This window comes from Salvelinus fontinalis, chromosome 36 (assembly GCF_029448725.1).
Source record: "Salvelinus fontinalis isolate EN_2023a chromosome 36, ASM2944872v1, whole genome shotgun sequence".
Classification (NCBI taxonomy): domain Eukaryota; kingdom Metazoa; phylum Chordata; class Actinopteri; order Salmoniformes; family Salmonidae; genus Salvelinus; species Salvelinus fontinalis.
This window is the reverse complement of record NC_074700.1, coordinates 29,099,210-29,114,796: the sequence shown is the minus strand read 5'-3', so window position 1 is coordinate 29,114,796 and position 15,587 is coordinate 29,099,210. Positions and strand designations below refer to the sequence as shown.

The following is a 15,587-nucleotide window of genomic DNA, read 5'->3' as shown; positions in this document are numbered from 1 at the left end:
TCTCTCTGTAGAGCTGCTAGGCTGTGAGCAGTATTAACAGTACCTCTCTTTGTAGAGCTGCTAGGCTGTGAGCAGTATTAACAGTATCTCTCTGTATCTCTCTCTGTAGAGCTGCTAGGCTGTGAGCAGTATTAACAGTATCTCTCTCTCTGTAGAGCTGCTAGGCTGTGAGCAGTATTAACAGTATCTCTCTGTAGAGCTGCTAGGCTGTGAGCAGTATTAACAGTATCTCTCTCTGTAGAGCTGCTAGGCTGTGAGCAGTATTAACAGTATCTCTCTCTGTAGAGCTGCTAGGCTGTGAGCAGTATTAACAGTATCTCTCTGTATCTCTCTCTCTGTAGAGCTGCTAGGCTGTGAGCAGTATTAACAGTATCTCTCTGTATCTCTCTCTCTGTAGAGCTGCTAGGCTGTGAGCAGTATTAACAGTATCTCTCTGTATCTCTCTCTGTAGAGCTGCTAGGCTGTGAGCAGTATTAACAGTACCTCTCTTTGTAGAGCTGCTAGGCTGTGAGCAGTATTAACAGTATCTCTCTCTGTAGAGCTGCTAGGCTGTGAGCAGTATTAACAGTATCTCTCTCTCTGTAGAGCTGCTAGGCTGTGAGCAGTATTAACAGTATCTCTCTCTGTAGAGCTGCTAGGCTGTGAGCAGTATTAACAGTATCTCTCTCTGTAGAGCTGCTAGGCTGTGAGCAGTATTAACAGTATCTCTCTGTATCTCTCTCTCTGTAGAGCTGCTAGGCTGTGAGCAGTATTAACAGTATCTCTCTGTATCTCTCTCTGTAGAGCTGCTAGACTGTGAGCAGTATTAACAGTATCTCTCTCTGTAGAGCTGCTAGACTGTGAGCAGTATTAACAGTATCTCTCTGTAGAGCTGCTAGGCTGTGAGCAGTATTAACAGTATCTCTCTGTAGAGCTGCTAGGCTGTGAGCAGTATTAACAGTATCTCTCTCTGTAGAGCTGCTAGACTGTGAGCAGTATTAACAGTATCTCTCTCTGTAGAGCTGCTAGACTGTGAGCAGTATTAACAGTATCTCTCTGTAGAGCTGCTAGGCTGTGAGCAGTATTAACAGTATCTCTCTGTAGAGCTGCTAGGCTGTGAGCAGTATTAACAGTATCTCTCTCTGTAGAGCTGCTAGGCTGTGAGCAGTATTAACAGTATCTCTCTCTGTAGAGCTGCTAGACTGTGAGCAGTATTAACAGTATCTCTCTCTCTGTAGAGCTGCTAGGCTGTGAGCAGTATTAACAGTATCTCTCTGTATCTCTCTCTGTAGAGCTGCTAGGCTGTGAGCAGTATTAACAGTATCTCTCTGTAGAGCTGCTAGGCTGTGAGCAGTATTAACAGTATCTCTCTCTGTAGAGCTGCTAGGCTGTGAGCAGTATTAACAGTATCTCTCTCTGTAGAGCTGCTAGGCTGTGAGCAGTATTAACAGTATCTCTCTGTATCTCTCTCTCTGTAGAGCTGCTAGGCTGTGAGCAGTATTAACAGTATCTCTCTGTAGAGCTGCTAGGCTGTGAGCAGTATTAACAGTATCTCTCTCTGTAGAGCTGCTAGGCTGTGAGCAGTATTAACAGTATCTCTCTCTGTATCTCTCTCTGTAGAGCTGCTAGGCTGTGAGGAGCTTCATGCCATCCTACACCTGGTGCTACAGGCTGGAAACATCCTCAACGCTGTGAGTCAGAGTGTGTTTGTGTGTGACTCCACCAAAGGGCCCTGTCTAAAGTGTTGACTGATCGTGTCTCTGTCTACAGGGGGGTTATGCTGGTAATGCTGTGGGGTTCAAGCTGTCCTCTCTCCTGTCTCTGGCTGATACCAAGGCCAACAAACCTGGCATGAACCTGCTGCACTTTGTAGCTCTGGTGAGGAGAGGTGTTTGTCTTTCTGCCTGTTTGTCTGTCTGTCTATCTGCCTGACTGTCTATCTGCCTGTCTGTCTATCTGCCTGACTGTCTATCTGCCTGACTGTCTATCTGCCTGTCTGTCTATCTGCCTGTCTGTCTATCTGCCTGACTGTCTATCTGCCTGTCTGTCTATCTGCCTGACTGTCTATCTGCCTGTCTGTCTGTCTATCTGCCTGACTGTCTATCTGCCTGTCTGTCTATCTGCCTGTTTGTCTATCTGCCTGTCTGTCTATCTGCCTGTTTGTCAATATGCCTGTCTGTCTATCTGCCTGACTGTCTATCTGCCTGTCTATCTATCTGCCTGTCTGTCTATCTGCCTGTCTGTCTATCTGCCTGACTGTCTATCTGTCTGACTGTCTATCTGTCTGTCTATCTATCTGCCTGTCTGTCTATCTGCCTGTTTGTCTATCTGCCTGTCTGTCTATCTGCCTGTTTGTCAATATGCCTGTCTGTCTATCTGCCTGTCTGTCTATCTATCTGCCCGTCTGTCTATCTATCTGCCTGTCTGTCTGTCTGCCTGTCTGTCTGTCTGCCTGTTTGTCTATCTGCCTGTTTGTCTATCTGCCTGTTTGTCTATCTGCCTGTTTGTCTATCTGCCTGTTTGTCAATATGCCTGTCTGTCTATCTGCCTGTCTGTCTATCTATCTGCCCGTCTGTCTATCTATCTGCCTGTCTGTCTGTCTGCCTGTTTGTCTATCTGCCTGTTTGTCTATCTGCCTGACTGTCTATCTGCCCGACTGTCTATCTGCCCGACTGTCTATCTGCCTGACTGTCTATCTGCCTGACTGTCTATCTGCCTGTCTGTCTATCTGCCTGTTTGTCAATATGCCTGTCTGTCTATCTGCCTGTCTGTCTATCTATCTGCCCGTCTGTCTATCTATCTGCCTGTCTGTCTGTCTGCCTGTTTGTCTATCTGCCTGTCTGTCTATCTATCTGCCTGTCTGTCTATCTATCTGCCTGTCTGTCTATCTGCCTGTCTGTCTATCTGCCTGTTTGTCTATCTGCCTGTTTGTCTATCTGCCTGTTTGTCTATCTGCCTGTCTGTCTATCTGCCTGTCTGTCTATCTATCTGCCTGTCTGTCTGTCTGTCTATCTATCTGCCTGTCTGTCTATCTGCCTGTTTGTCTATCTGTCTATCTGTCTATCTGCCTGTCTGTCTATCTATCTGCCCGTCTGTCTATCTATCTGCCTGTCTGTCTATCTGCCTGTCTGTCTATCTGCCTGTCTGTCTATCTGCCTGTCTATCTATCTGCCTGTCTGTCTATCTGTCTGTTTGTCTATCTGCCTGTTTGTCTATCTGTCTGTTTGTCTATCTGCCTGTTTGTCTATCTGCCTGTCTGTCTATCTGTCTGTTTGTCTATCTGCCTGTTTGTCTATCTGCCTGTCTGTCTATCTGTGATGACCTGGTCCTTTCTGGTCCTCTTAGGAAGCACAGAAGAAGGATGATAAACTTCTAGAGTTTCCTGGTAAACTTCAGCATGTCCAGTATGCAGCACGGTGAGACCCAGACTGGTCCATAGTACCTCACTATATATACTGTCTGGTCCATAGTACTACACTATATATACTGTCTGGTCCATAGTACTACACTATATATACTGTCTGGTCCATAGTACTACACTATATATACTGTCTGGTCCATAGTACCTCACTATATATACTGTCTGGTCCATAGTACTACACTATATATACTGTCTGGTCCATAGTACTACACTATATATACTGTCTGGTCCATAGTACTACACTATATATACTGTCTGGTCCATAGTACTACACTATATATACTGTCTGGTCCATAGTACTACTCTATATATACTGTCTGGTCCATAGTACTACACTATATATACTGTCTGGTCCATAGTACTACACTATATATACTGTCTGGTCCATAGTACTACTCTGTATATACTGTCTGGTCCATAGTACTACTCTATATATACTGTCTGGTCCATAGTACTACACTATATATACTGTCTGGTCCATAGTACTACTCTATATATACTGTCTGGTCCATAGTACCTCACTATATATACTGTCTGGTCCATAGTACCTCACTATATATACTGTCTGGTCCATAGTACTACACTATATATACTGTCTGGTCCATAGTACTACACTATATATACTGTCTGGTCCATAGTACTACACTATATATACTGTCTGGTCCATAGTACTACACTATATATACTGTCTGGTCCATAGTACCTCACTATATATACTGTCTGGTCCATAGTACCTCACTATATATACTGTCTGGTCCATAGTACTACACTATATATACTGTCTGGTCCATAGTACCTCACTATATATACTGTCTGGTCCATAGTACCTCACTATATATACTGTCTGGTCCATAGTACTACACTATATATACTGTCTGGTCCATAGTACTACTCTATATATACTGTCTGGTCCATAGTACTACACTGTATATACTGTCTGGTCCATAGTACTACACTGTATATACTGTCTGGTCCATAGTACTACTCTATATATACTGTCTGGTCCATAGTACTACTCTATATATACTGTCTGGTCCATAGTACTACTCTATATATACTGTCTGGTCCATAGTACTACTCTATATATACTGTCTGGTCCATAGTACTACTCTGTATATACTGTCTGGTCCATAGTACTACACTGTATATACTGTCTGGTCCATAGTACTACACTGTATATACTGTCTGGTCCATAGTACTACACTATATATACTGGCTGGTCCATAGTACTACACTGTATATACTGTCTGGTCCATAGTACCTCACTATATATACTGTCTGGTCCATAGTACTACACTATATATACTGTCTGGTCCATAGTACTACACTATATATACTGTCTGGTCAATAGTACTACACTATATATACTGTCTGGTCCATAGTACTACATTATATATACTGTCTGGTCCATAGTACTACACTATATATACTATCTGGTCCATAGTACTACACTATATATACTGTCTGGTCCATAGTACTACACTATATATACTGTCTGGTCAATAGTAATACACTATATATACTGTCTGGTCCATAGTACTACATTATATATACTGTCTGGTCCATAGTACTACACTATATATACTATCTGGTCCATAGTACTACACTATATATACTGTCTGGTCCATAGTACTACACTATATATACTGTCTGGTCAATAGTACTACACTGTATATACTGTCTGGTCCATAGTACTACACTATATATACTGTCTGGTCCATAGTACTACACTATATATACTGTCTGGTCCATAGTACTACACTATATATACTGTCTGGTCCATAGTACTACACTATATATACTGTCTGGTCCATAGTACTACACTATATATACTGTCTGGTCCATAGTACTACACTATATATACTGACTGGTCCATAGTACTACACTATATATACTGTCTGGTCCATAGTACTACACTATATATACTATCTGGTCCATAGTACTACACTATATATACTGTCTGGTCCATAGTACTACACTATATATACTGTCTGGTCCATAGTACTACACTATATATACTGTCTGGTCAATAGTACTACACTATATATACTGTCTGGTCCATAGTACTACACTATATATACTGTCTGGTCCATAGTACTACACTATATATACTGACTGGTCCATAGTACTACACTATATATACTGTCTGGTCCATAGTACTACACTATATATACTGTCTGGTCCATAGTACTACACTATATATACTGTCTGGTCCATAGTACTACACTATATATACTGTCTGGTCCATAGTACTACACTATATATACTGACTGGTCCATAGTACTACACTACATATACTGTCTGGTCCATAGTACTACACTACATATACTGTCTGGTCCATAGTACTACACTATATATACTGTCTGGTCCATAGTACTACACTATATATACTGTCTGGTCCATAGTACTACACTATATATACTGTCTGGTCCATAGTACTACACTATATATACTGTCTGGTCCATAGTACTACACTATATATACTGACTGGTCCATAGTACTACACTACATATACTGTCTGGTCCATAGTACTACACTACATATACTGTCTGGTCCATAGTACTACACTATATATACTGTCTGGTCAATAGTACTACACTATATATACTGTCTGGTCCATAGTACTACACTATATATACTGTCTGGTCCATAGTACTACACTATATATACTGACTGGTCCATAGTACTACACTATATATACTGTCTGGTCCATAGTACTACACTATATATACTGTCTGGTCCATAGTACTACACTATATATACTGACTGGTCCATAGTACTACACTATATATACTGTCTGGTCCATAGTACTACACTATATATACTATCTGGTCCATAGTACTACACTGTATATACTGTCTGGTCCATAGTACTACACTATATATACTGTCTGGTCAATAGTACTACTCTATATATACTGTCTGGTTTATAGTACTACACTCTATATACTGTCTGGTCCATAGTACTACACTATATATACTGTCTGGTCCATAGTACTACACTATATATACTGTCTGGTCCATAGTACTACACTATATATACTGTCTGGTCCATAGTACTACACTATATATACTTTCTGGTCCATAGTACTACACTATATATACTGTCTGGTCCATAGTACTACACTATATATACTGTCTGGTCCATAGTACTACACTGTATATACTGTCTGGTCCATAGTACTACACTATATATACTGTCTGGTCCATAGTACTACACTGTATATACTGTCTGGTCAATAGTACTACTCTATATATACTGTCTGGTTTATAGTACTACACTATATATACTGTCTGGTCCATAGTACTACACTATATATACTGTCTGGTCCATAGTACTACACTATATATACTGTCTGGTCCATAGTACTACACTATATATACTGTCTGGTGCATAGTACTACACTATATATACTGTCAGGGCTCTGGTCAATAGTACTACACTATATATATACTGTAAGGGCTCTGGTCAATAGTACTACACTATATATACTGTCAGAGCTCTGGTCAATAGTACTACACTATATATACTGTCAGGGCTCTGGTCAATAGTACTACACTATATACTGTAAGACCATAGGGCTCTGGTCAATAGTACTACACTATATATACTGTCAGGGCTCTGGTCAATAGTACTACACTATATACTGTAAGCCCATAGGGCTCTGGTCCATAGTACTACACTATATATACTGTCAGGGCTCTGGTCAATAGTACTACACTATATATACTGTCAGGGCTCTGGTCAATAGTACTACACTATATATACTGTAAGACCATAGGGCTCTGGTCAATAGTACTACACTATATATACAGTCAGGGTTCTGGTCAATAGTACTACACTATATATACTGTCTGGTCAATAGTACTACACTATATATACTGTCTGGTCCATAGTACTACACTATATATACTGTCTGGTCCATAGTACTACACTATATATACTGACTGGTCAATAGTACTACACTATATATACTGTCTGGTCCATAGTACTACACTATATATACTGTCTGGTCCATAGTACTACATTATATATACTGTCTGGTCCATAGTACTACACTCTATATACTGTCTGGTCAATAGTACTACTCTATATATACTGACTGGTCCATAGTACTACACTATATATACTGTCTGGTCCATAGTACTACACTATATATACTGTCTGGTCCATAGTACTACATTATATATACTGTCTGGTCCATAGTACTACACTCTATATACTGTCTGGTCCATAGTACTACACTATATATACTGTCTGGTCCATAGTACTACACTGTATATACTGTCTGGTCCATAGTACTACACTGTATATACTGTCTGGTCCATAGTACTACACTGTATATACTGTCTGGTCCATAGTACTACACTCTATATACTGTCTGGTCCATAGTACTACACTATATATACTGTCTGGTCCATAGTACTACTCTATATATAATGTCTGGTCCATAGTACTACACTATATATACTGTCTGGTCAATAGTACTACACTCTATATACTGTCTGGTCCATAGTACTACACTATATATACTGTCTGGTCCATAGTACTACACTATATATACTGTCTGGTCCATAGTACTACACTTTATATACTGTCTGGTCCATAGTACTACACTCTATATACTGTCTGGTCCATAGTACTACACTATATATACTGTCTGGTCCATAGTATTACACTGTATATACTGTCTGGTCCATAGTACTACACTGTATATACTGTCTGGTCCATAGTACTACACTCTATATACTGTCTGGTCCATAGTACTACACTATATATACTGTCTGGTCAATAGTACTACTCTATATATACTGTCTGGTCCATAGTACTACTCTATATATACTGTCTGGTCCATAGTACTACACTATATATACTGTCTGGTCAATAGTACTACTCTATATATACTGTCTGGTCCATAGTACTACACTATATATACTGTCTGGTTAATAGTACTACTCTATATATACTGTCTGGTCCATAGTACTACTCTATATATACTGTCTGGTCCATAGTACTACACTATATATACTGTCTGGTCCATAGTACTACACTATATATACTGTCTGGTCCATAGTACTACACTATATATACTGTCTGGTCCATAGTACTACACTATATATACTATCTGGTCCATAGTACTACACTATATATACTGTCTGGTCAATAGTACTACACTATATATACTGTCTGGTCCATAGTACTACACTATATATACTGACTGGTCCATAGTACTACACTGTATATACTGACTGGTCCATAGTACTACACTATATATACTGTCTGGTCAATAGTACTACTTTATATATACTGTAAGGCTGATCTGACTTCAGTAATCATCATCATGACGTAGTGACTCACTGCTACCATGATCCTTCTTGCCCTGTGACCTTTCACCCCTCCAGGATATCAGTGGAGAACGTGGATGCAGAGTTCGAGTCGTTGTCGTCTCGCACGCGCTCAGTAGAGGAGAGCATCCAGGGAGAGACGGAGCTGCTGCTGCAGCTGGACCACTTCCTACAGGTCAGAGGTCAGGGACACAGAGAGAGGACAGGGACACAGAGAGAGAGGTCAGGGACACACCGAGAGAGGTCAGGGACACACAGAGAGAGGACAGGGACAAACACAGAGAGGTCAGGGACAAATAGAGAGGTCAGGGACACACACAGAGAGAGAGAGAGAGGTCAGGGACACAGAGAGAGAGAGGTCAGGGACACAGAGAGAGAGAGAGGTCAGGGACACAGAGAGAGAGGACAGGGACACACAGAGAGGTCAGGGACAAATAGAGAGAGGACAGGGACACACAGAGAGGTCAGGGACAAATAGAGAGGTCAGGGACACACACAGAGAGGTCAGGGACAAATAGAGAGGTCAGGGACACACACACAGAGAGAGAGAGAGGTCAGGGACACACAGAGAGAGAGAGAGAGGTCAGGGACACACAGAGAGAGAGAGAGGTCAGGGACACACAGAGAGAGAGAGAGGTCAGGGACACAGAGAGAGAGATGTCAGGGACACAGAGAGAGAGATGTCAGGGACACACAGAGAGAGGAGAGGTCAGGGACACACAGAGAGAGGAGAGGTCAGGGACACACAGAGAGAGATGTCAGGGACACACAGAGAGAGGAGATGTCAGGGACACACAGATAGAGGAGAGGTCAGGGACACGCAGAGAGAGAGAGGTCAGGGACACGCAGAGAGAGATGTCAGGGACACACAGAGAGAGGAGATGTCAGGGACACGCAGAGAGAGAGAGGTCAGGGACACGCAGAGAGAGATGTCAGGGACACACAGAGAGAGATGTCAGGGACACACAGAGAGAGGAGAGGTCAGGGACACGCAGAGAGAGGAGATGTCAGGGACACGCAGAGAGAGAGAGGTCAGGGACACACAGATAGAGGAGAGGTCAGGGACACGCAGAGAGAGGAGATGTCAGGGACACGCAGAGAGAGAGAGGTCAGGGACACACAGATAGAGGAGAGGTCAGGGACACGCAGAGAGAGAGAGGTCAGGGACACGCAGAGAGAGGAGAGGTCAGGGACACGCAGAGAGAGAGAGGTCAGGGACACGCAGAGAGAGAGAGGTCAGGGACACACAGATAGAGGAGAGGTCAGGGACACGCAGAGAGAGAGAGGTCAGGGACACACAGATAGAGGAGAGGTCAGGGACACGCAGAGAGAGAGAGGTCAGGGACACGCAGAGAGAGAGAGGTCAGGGATTGTATTTGAGTGTTAGTGTGTGTGTGTGTGTAGTAACAGTGTGTCTCCTCTCCTAGAATTCGACAGCAGCCCTGGTTGAGTTGCGAAGGCAGCGACAGGAGTTAAGGAACGAAGGGAACATTCTGATCGACTTCTTCTGCGAAGACAGAGAGTCCTTCAGGCTGGACGAGTGTTTCAAAGTCTTCCAAGACTTCTGCCTGAAGTTTCAGAAAGCAGTCAGGGTACTAGACCATCTTCATGTTAGTCTAGAAGACCAGAATAAATCACACTGGATGTCAGGGTACTAGACCATCTTCCTGTTAGTCTAGAAGACCAGAATAAATCACACTGGATGTCAAGGTTTCCTCATTGTGACTATACAAGCGAGCTGTTACAGTTGAATAATGTTGAAACCTTTGGACTCTGTGTTTGAGGAGTATAATATAAAACTCTGTTAAAATACTGAGTCTCTGCTACTGGTTGTCTGCTAAATGTGTACTGCTACTTCCCCCTGGTGTTCAACAAGTGTTATTACACCTGTATATACTTTAACACTGTTCTGCCCTCTTTCTCTCTCTCTACCGCTCCTTCTCTTTCTTTCTCTCTCTCTACCGCTCCTTCTCTCTCTCTCCCTCTCTCTCTCTCTCTCTCTCTACCGCTCCTTCTCTCTCTACCGCTCACTCTCTCTCTGTCTTTCTTTCTCTTTCTTTCTCTCTCTCTACCGCTCCTTCTCTCTCTCTCCCTCTCTCTCTCTCTCTCTCTCTCTCGCTCTCTCTCTACCGCGCCTTCTCTCTCTCTCTCACTCTCTCTCTCTCTCTCACTCTCTACCGCTCCTCTCTCTCTTTCTCTTTCTTTCTCTCTCTTTCTCTCTCTTCCTCTTTCTTTCTCTCTCTCTCTACCGCTCCTTCTCTCTCCCTCTTTCTTTCTCACTCTCTACCGCTCACTCTCTTTCTCTTTCTTTCTTTTTCTCTCTCTCTCTCTCTCTCTCTCTCTCTCTCTCTCTACCGCTCCCTCTCTCTCTCTCTGTCTCTCTCTCTCTACCGCTCCCTCTCTCACTCTCTCTCTCTCTCTCTCTCTCTCTCTTTCCCTCACTCTCCCTTTTGCGTCTCTCTCTCTCTCTCTCAATTTCAATTACATTTCAATTCAAGGGGCTTTATTGACATGGGAAACATATGTTAACATTACCAAAGCAAGTGAAATAGATCATAAACAAAAGTGAAATAAACAATAAAAATGAGCAGTTAACATTACGCTCACAAAAGTTCCAAAAGAATAAAGACATTTCAAATGTCTATCCCTCCCCTGTCTGTTCTCTAGGACAACCTGGAGCGTGAGCTGAAGGAGGAGTCTCATCGTCGGATACAGGAGCTCGAGGAGAAACGCCACTCGTGGGCGGGCGGAGAGGAGGTTGGCGGGGTCTTCGGAATGCGCAGCAGCAGCGAGACGGACATAGAGGTGGCCCTATCCCAGGAGGAGGGGCTTATCGAGCTTCTCAAGTCCCGCCCGTGCTCGCCGCACAGCCCCCAGAATGCACTGAGGCGTTCCGGAAGCGTCCGCCGTTCTCGCGGCTCTGCATCTGCCGCGGCTGACCGTCAGCTGACTAGCCTGCTAACTCTAGGCATCACCTCTGACCTTCAGGTCGTAGGGGGGTCACCGAATCCCGGGCGCCGACTATGGAGGGGCGCCGAGCAGCGGGATTCCTCCCCCATGAGGTCACCTGAAACTGGGCCGAGGAGTCCCAACATCTCCCCTCTGACCAGACTTCAGCCTCAGAGACCTGCGGGTCACACTCAACCCCAGAATCAGCACCCTCAGGTAGACTGGCCCGGTCCACACTCCCCCTCCTCTAGACCCACCTCCTTAGGACCGAGGCACAGTCACCATAAACCTCAACCTGGCATCAACTCAAATCACAGCCCTCAGACAGCAACCGTTGACCACAAACCACAAAGCACAGACCTGAACCAGACCGTTGACCCTGACCACAACCAATCCAGTGGTCTGACCGTCGACCTTGAACGACACACTCTGGTTCCTAAGCTCCGAGCGTTTGACCTCGTCTTGACCCCACACGGTCACGACCAGGGAGACGTCGTCACCGACACAGACCTGGAGAAAGAGATTCCCAGAGACTCTATCCTCACGGATACACAGAAGAATCCCCAAGGGCGTCCTGACGGGCGGGAAGAGAGGGAGAGGTCCGACTCTTCCAGACAGCGGGAGGAAGAGGTGGATGAGAATGGGAGGATGGTGGCTGCAGGGATAGTGAATGAGGAGCCTTCTGTGGGTGAAGTAGAGGAGAAGAGGGTAGAACGGGAGGAGGAGGAGGGTGTGTCTCGGACAGAGACGTTGACCACAGATTGTCGTACTGATCGATCTCCATCCACAGCTATTCTAGACCTCTCGTCACATGCACAGAGCGGTGTTAACCCCACACACACTGACGAGGCTGAGAGTCCAGCACACCAGGTATCCGCTTCTTCTATGGGTGAGTCCCCAGCCAATAGCATGCCTTCAGAATCTCAACCCACCAATGAGTACTCAGTGCCTGTATCCACCACTGACCAATCAGTGCCTGTTTCCTCCGATGAGTCATCGGTTCCAGCAGTGTCTACCTCCGCCAATGAGCTGCCTGCGTCAGTCACCGCTGGTGCCTCTGATAGGTCAGCCCAGGGTACGAATCCCAAGACCAGCCAGGTCGCTAAGCCTTCCAGACCCCCCTCGACCACCAGCGGGCGAAAGACTGTCATCCGCACCCTCAACTCCTCAGAGAACCAGGGCATGAGGCGTGTGGTCCCTATCTTCAAGGCCAGTCGAAGTGGCTCGATCCCGGGTAAACAGGTGGAGAAACCCCCTGGCCACCAGAGCTCTGGTCCACGGACCACCACCACCTCCTCCTCTAACCCAGCCGACCGCTCTCTTAGACGGGCAGAGAGGAGCTCCGCCACACCCCGTCGCAATAGTCTCCAGGTCGACGACCCCAAAGCCGAGTCTGTGACCACCAGGGGTGTCCACGGCAATGCCCGAGACCAACCCCAACTTTCCAACCTCCAGAGGAAGCCGTCCTTCCGAAAGCCTCTCCGCCCCGTCGCCCCCAGACCGCCCCCAGAGGAAAAGATGTGCCGTTCCACCCTCCGAGCCCTCGCCGCCGCCGGTGGGGCTGTTCCAACAGCGGGGGGTGGAGGAGGTAACAGCCTCAGTGCCCCCCCGACCCCCTCCCACCGTGGAGGTGTCCCCGCCCCCCTCCCTGGATTTGCCCGAAACACAGCCGCTTCCTCTTTCAGACGGACCACACTCGCCCCCCCGGGGAGTACCCTCACCCCCTCTAAGAACTCTCCCCGTTCCTCCCCTGTCCCCTCTCCCGGACCCTCACCCCTCAGCCGGGCGGGGTCGTTGAGACACCACAGGGTGACCCCCGCGGGCCCCCCAGGCACAGACAACCCCATCAGGAGAACACAAAGTATCAAAGGACCCCTCCGCGCCCCGACCCCCGACCCCCTGCCCCCACAGACCCTCCCTGACTCGCTGGCGCACCCTAAAGGGCATGCAGGGAAAAACAGCAGCAGTTTCTCTGACAAGTCCACCCACTACAGAGACTCCAGTAAAGCACTGAAACCCACCTGGAGATAGAGGCCTAGTTCCAATACCTACCACATACTTCCTTTACCCAGGCCTACTTCCAATACCTACCACATACTTCCTTTCCCCGGCCTAGTTCCAATACCTACCACATACTTCCTTTACCCCGGCCTAGTTCCAATACCTACCACATACTTCCTTTACCCCGGCCTAGTTCCAATACCTACCACATACTTCCTTTACCCCGGCCTAGTTCCAATACCTACCACATACTTCCTTTCCCCGGCCTAGTTCCAATATTGACGACATGTATCTCTTGTTCCAATACAAACTACATGCCACATGACTTATCTTAACACTTATCGTATGTTCTCCAGATCTACAGGGTCGAGTCTTTCAAAATATATAGAAAAATAATTAAAGGACTTTTAAAGATGTAAATTAAGTCTAGATTTGTATTTTTTGTGATCGTGATTTTATCTATCTCTACATCATGTTGTCATTGTATGTAAGAAACCTTTCTACGTCCCAAATAGTCCCCCATATCAGTTCATAGTGCACTCCTTTAACCAGGGCCCGTAGGGCTATAGTGCACAATGTAGGGAATAGGGGACCATTTTGGACAGAGACATGAGTACGTTTGATCTAGCTGTGTTTCCTGTTAAAAACCTGTTCCCGAATGTGTTTGTATTAGCCAACTCCCCTGATTATCAATTGTCATGTCCTGGGCCTGATCTAGGATCAGTTTAGGCTTCAGCCAACCTGTCCTGGGCCGGTATTCATGAAGCCTCTCCTAGTAGTAGTGCTGATCTAGGATCAGTTTGTGCTTCAGCCAACATGTCCTGGGCCTGTATTCATGAAGCCTCTCCTAGTAGGAGTGCTGATCTAGGATCAGTTTGTGCTTCAGCCAACATGTCCTGGACCTGTATTCATAAAGCCTCTCCTAGTAGTAGTGCTGATCTAGGATCAGGTCCCCCTTTTGTTTATAATCAATCACCTTATTCATTGGCTGTATTAAAACAGGCAGACCAATTCTGATATTTTGCCCAGTCAAACGACCAATTATTGCCAAATAGATCAGAATTGGGATGCCTGTGTAAACGCGGCCATCGTGATCTAAAATACCAAACTGATCCTAGATCAGCACTACTACTAGGAGAGGCTTCATGAATACAGGCCCAGGACATGTTGGCTGAAGCACTAACTGATCCTAGATCACCACTCCTACTAGGAGAGGCTTTATGAATATAGGCCCAGGACATGTTGGCTGAAGCACTAACTGATCCTAGATCAGCACTCCTACTAGGAGAGGCTTCATGAATACCGGCCCAGGACAGGTTGGCTGAAGCACAAACTGATCCTAGATCAGCACTACTACTAGGAGAGGCTTTATTAATACAGGGCCAGGACAGGTTGGCTGAAGCACAAACTGATCCTAGATCAGGCCCAGGACATGTTGGCTGAAGCACAAACTGATCTGGGACCTGGCTATATCATTTTTTGTATATTTGATTAATGATACAATGAATAAACGTGTACACTTTAACCCCTTGTTTAGACATGTTGTCTGTGTGTGAAATGTCTCCCTGGTCAAAGGTAGTGCCCTAGATAGGGACTCAAAAATATATATATATTTAACCGAGGCAAGTCAATGACAGCGTACTGGGGAACAGTGGATTACCTGCCTTGTTCAGGTGGTATAATTTACATATTTTTTATTTTTGTCAGCTCTGGGATTTGATCCAGCAACCTTTCGGTTACTAGACCAACACTCTAACCGCTAGGCTCTAACCACTGGGCTACCTGCTCTAACCACTAGGCTCTAACCACTAGGCTACCTGCTTTAACCACTAGGCTCTAACCACTAGGCTACCTGCTTTAACCACTAGGCTCTAACCACTAGGCTCTAACCA

General features: G+C 45.3%; 1 protein-coding gene across 3 annotated transcripts in view; it reads left to right on the top strand.

Annotated features, from left to right (window-relative positions):
• LOC129835573 (FH2 domain-containing protein 1-like) overlaps positions 1 to 15,220 on the top strand; it is a 59,058-nt gene extending 43,838 nt beyond the window's left edge. For all 3 annotated transcript variants that reach the window (XM_055901271.1, XM_055901269.1, XM_055901270.1), the window contains 6 exons: positions 1,600 to 1,670; positions 1,750 to 1,857; positions 3,325 to 3,395; positions 8,803 to 8,920; positions 10,173 to 10,337; positions 11,413 to 15,220. In XM_055901271.1, coding sequence (XP_055757246.1) covers positions 1,600 to 1,670; positions 1,750 to 1,857; positions 3,325 to 3,395; positions 8,803 to 8,920; positions 10,173 to 10,337; positions 11,413 to 13,725 — 2,846 coding nt within the window. In that variant the 3' untranslated portion in view covers positions 13,726 to 15,220. The remainder of the gene's footprint in view (positions 1 to 1,599; positions 1,671 to 1,749; positions 1,858 to 3,324; positions 3,396 to 8,802; positions 8,921 to 10,172; positions 10,338 to 11,412) is intronic.
• Positions 15,221 to 15,587: the final 367 nt, after the last annotated feature.